The 2,158-nt window shown below is 30.1% G+C and overlaps 1 protein-coding gene across 2 annotated transcripts; it reads left to right on the forward strand.

The window, feature by feature from the left end:
- The first annotated feature begins 136 nt into the window (after positions 1–136).
- On the forward strand, positions 137–1,694 carry LOC134263712 (polypeptide N-acetylgalactosaminyltransferase 5-like). 2 transcript variants are annotated; one of them, XM_062746094.1, is made up of 4 exons: positions 137–476; positions 639–737; positions 968–1,096; positions 1,461–1,694. In XM_062746094.1, exons 2-4 carry the CDS (start codon positions 654–656, stop codon positions 1,596–1,598), a joined length of 351 nt encoding a protein of 116 aa, XP_062602078.1. In that variant the 5' UTR covers positions 137–476; positions 639–653; the 3' UTR covers positions 1,599–1,694. The 2 variants fall into 2 exon arrangements, with proteins under 2 accessions (XP_062602078.1, XP_062602077.1); XM_062746093.1 differs by having other exon boundaries at positions 151–420.
- The last annotated feature ends 464 nt before the right edge of the window (positions 1,695–2,158 follow it).

Below are 2,158 nucleotides of genomic sequence, written 5' to 3' on the forward strand. Positions count from 1 at the left end.
TTTTTTCAGCTTAAAATTTCTTTGTGAATTGTAATTTCTCTTAACCATTATATGGCAAAAGTGCTTTGGAAGGTAGAAGCATACTCAAAGAATATTTTTAGGTCAAACTGAACATAAAAAGAAAGATAACTGTATGAAGCTTTAGATCCCTAGTGTTGCTGGAATTTTGGATTTTATTACACCACTGCGATGTACCATTTGTATTCAGTTAATTCACTTAGATTTTCAAGACGGCTGACTTAATTATTTATAGGATTCTGAGATTTTATTGTTATGACTGTCTAATTACAGGTTAATATAGGAGACGTGTCAGAGAGGAAGGCCATTAGAGAAAGACTACAATGTAAATCATTTGACTGGTACATTAAACACGTGTATCCAGAGTTGTATGTCCCATACGGGTGTAAAGCCACTGGTCAGGTAACACGTGACATTAAGAAATACAGAAAACATGATGAAAAGTGAAATTCCCCAATGTCAGAAAAAGCGAGAAAAATATTGCTAATTTCCTTAAAAAGTCAAAATCTTTATAATTTGGAAGAAATACAATGTAATACTGATTTAAATGTAAAATTTCATCATTAATGTGTTATGATTTACGAACAAACAATGAAGTAAAATTACGAATTTTTGTTTAGGTAAAGATTAACAATATGTGTATAGACTCCTATACCAGTGGAAACTTCTTTGGGAAACCTGTTTCTGTCAAAGGATGTGTTCCTGTAGGAATGTCGCAGGTATTTCAAAGAATACCATAAAAAAATGAATAAAAATTTCTTCAACAGATTTTATTTTTAACAAATGATATAACTACTTGTTTTCAATCCTTGTAGTTTAAATATGGTTGATATTTTGTATCCCAGCTTAAAATTGAAAAAAAGTTGCTTTTTCTGGATGTTAAATGAGTTAATTACATGTATTGCAATGTTCTATAACTATGAAACATGAAAAAATTGCTATTCATCAGCATTGGACATTGACACGTGAGAACACCATTAGAAGAGACGAAGGTTGTCTGGTGTATAATGGTATAAACAGTGTATTAGTGGGACCATGTACAACGCTCAGCAAATATCTACAGTGGGAATACACACGGGTACTCTTTCTTCTATAGTTCTGATTTCGTTAAATTCCGTATCATTGATCTTGTGAGAAAACGTCTAACACAGAAGAAATTTTGAAATTCAAAAGGTCCGTGTAACACGTATTTTTCATTTTTTTTTTAAATGTCTCGAGGATAACAATTTTAACATTTATAATTTACATTTAAATTTCAAAATACGAAATCAGTTTTTTTTTTCTTTTTGTGTTTTGAGATCTAGATATTTGAACTAATGCTTGTATATTAAAATTCTAAACCTGTTAACTTTCAAAAAAATTTAAATTGTTAAGTGTTACACTGGCCGATGGCACCTATCAAAAATCAAATGCGAATTTTAATATTTATATTTTTTTTTCAGGAAAATTTTATTAAAAGTTATATCAATAATGCATGCATAGAACTAGACAAAAACAATGGAATAGTTGTGGTACGCAATTGCTCACAAAGTCCGCTTCAGAAATGGACCTGGGAAAGAAGAACTATTAAGTTGAGCTGATTCACATGTGCAATTAATCATAAGTAATAATCAAGCTTTCATTATGTTCACATTTATACATTTCTTTTGTAGAATGATATTTGAAGATTTATACAATGATCTCCAATTTTTTTATTAAAATGAATAAAACATCTGAACTTTTCAAAGTATCATTGTGTCAATTGCTGAAGCCAAGTCACAAAAATGCATATTGGTTTGAAAATAAGATCGATGCATATAAAAGATATTTTATTTTTTTAAAATTCAGATTGTATATCTATACAAAATAGGAATGAGGAACCAACATCGGTCTAAATTGTCATTGGATTAACCAACAATGCTGCATACAAGAAATCTCACTAGTGCAAGAATTAATAAATACACCTGTCATACATGAAGCTGTCAGAATGGTGACTGTACAAATTGGAAAAACGCGAAAAGACGGTTTTTAAGCAAACTTCTATTGAATAAATAGAGGATGTCTATATTTTGTTTTTTTATACTAGCTTTATCCAACGAGTTGAAATGGTGTATATATTCGCGAGGCTTGCCGAGCAAATATACACCATTCTAACGAGTTG

This window comes from Saccostrea cucullata, unplaced genomic scaffold (genome assembly GCF_032062105.1).
Source record: "Saccostrea cucullata isolate Sc308-1 unplaced genomic scaffold, CSIRO_AGI_Scuc_v1 ctg17482, whole genome shotgun sequence".
Taxonomy (NCBI): domain Eukaryota; kingdom Metazoa; phylum Mollusca; class Bivalvia; order Ostreida; family Ostreidae; genus Saccostrea; species Saccostrea cuccullata.

Coding starts and splice junctions, on each gene's coding strand:
- LOC134263712 (XM_062746094.1), top strand. CDS start 654: ATGTGTATAGACTCCTATACCAGTGGAAACTTCTTTGGGAAACCTGTT. Junction 738..967: donor TTCCTGTAGGAATGTCGCAG/GTATTTCAAAGA, acceptor GCTATTCATCAG/CATTGGACATTGACACGTGA. Junction 1,097..1,460: donor TACAGTGGGAATACACACGG/GTACTCTTTCTT, acceptor TTTTTTTTTCAG/GAAAATTTTATTAAAAGTTA.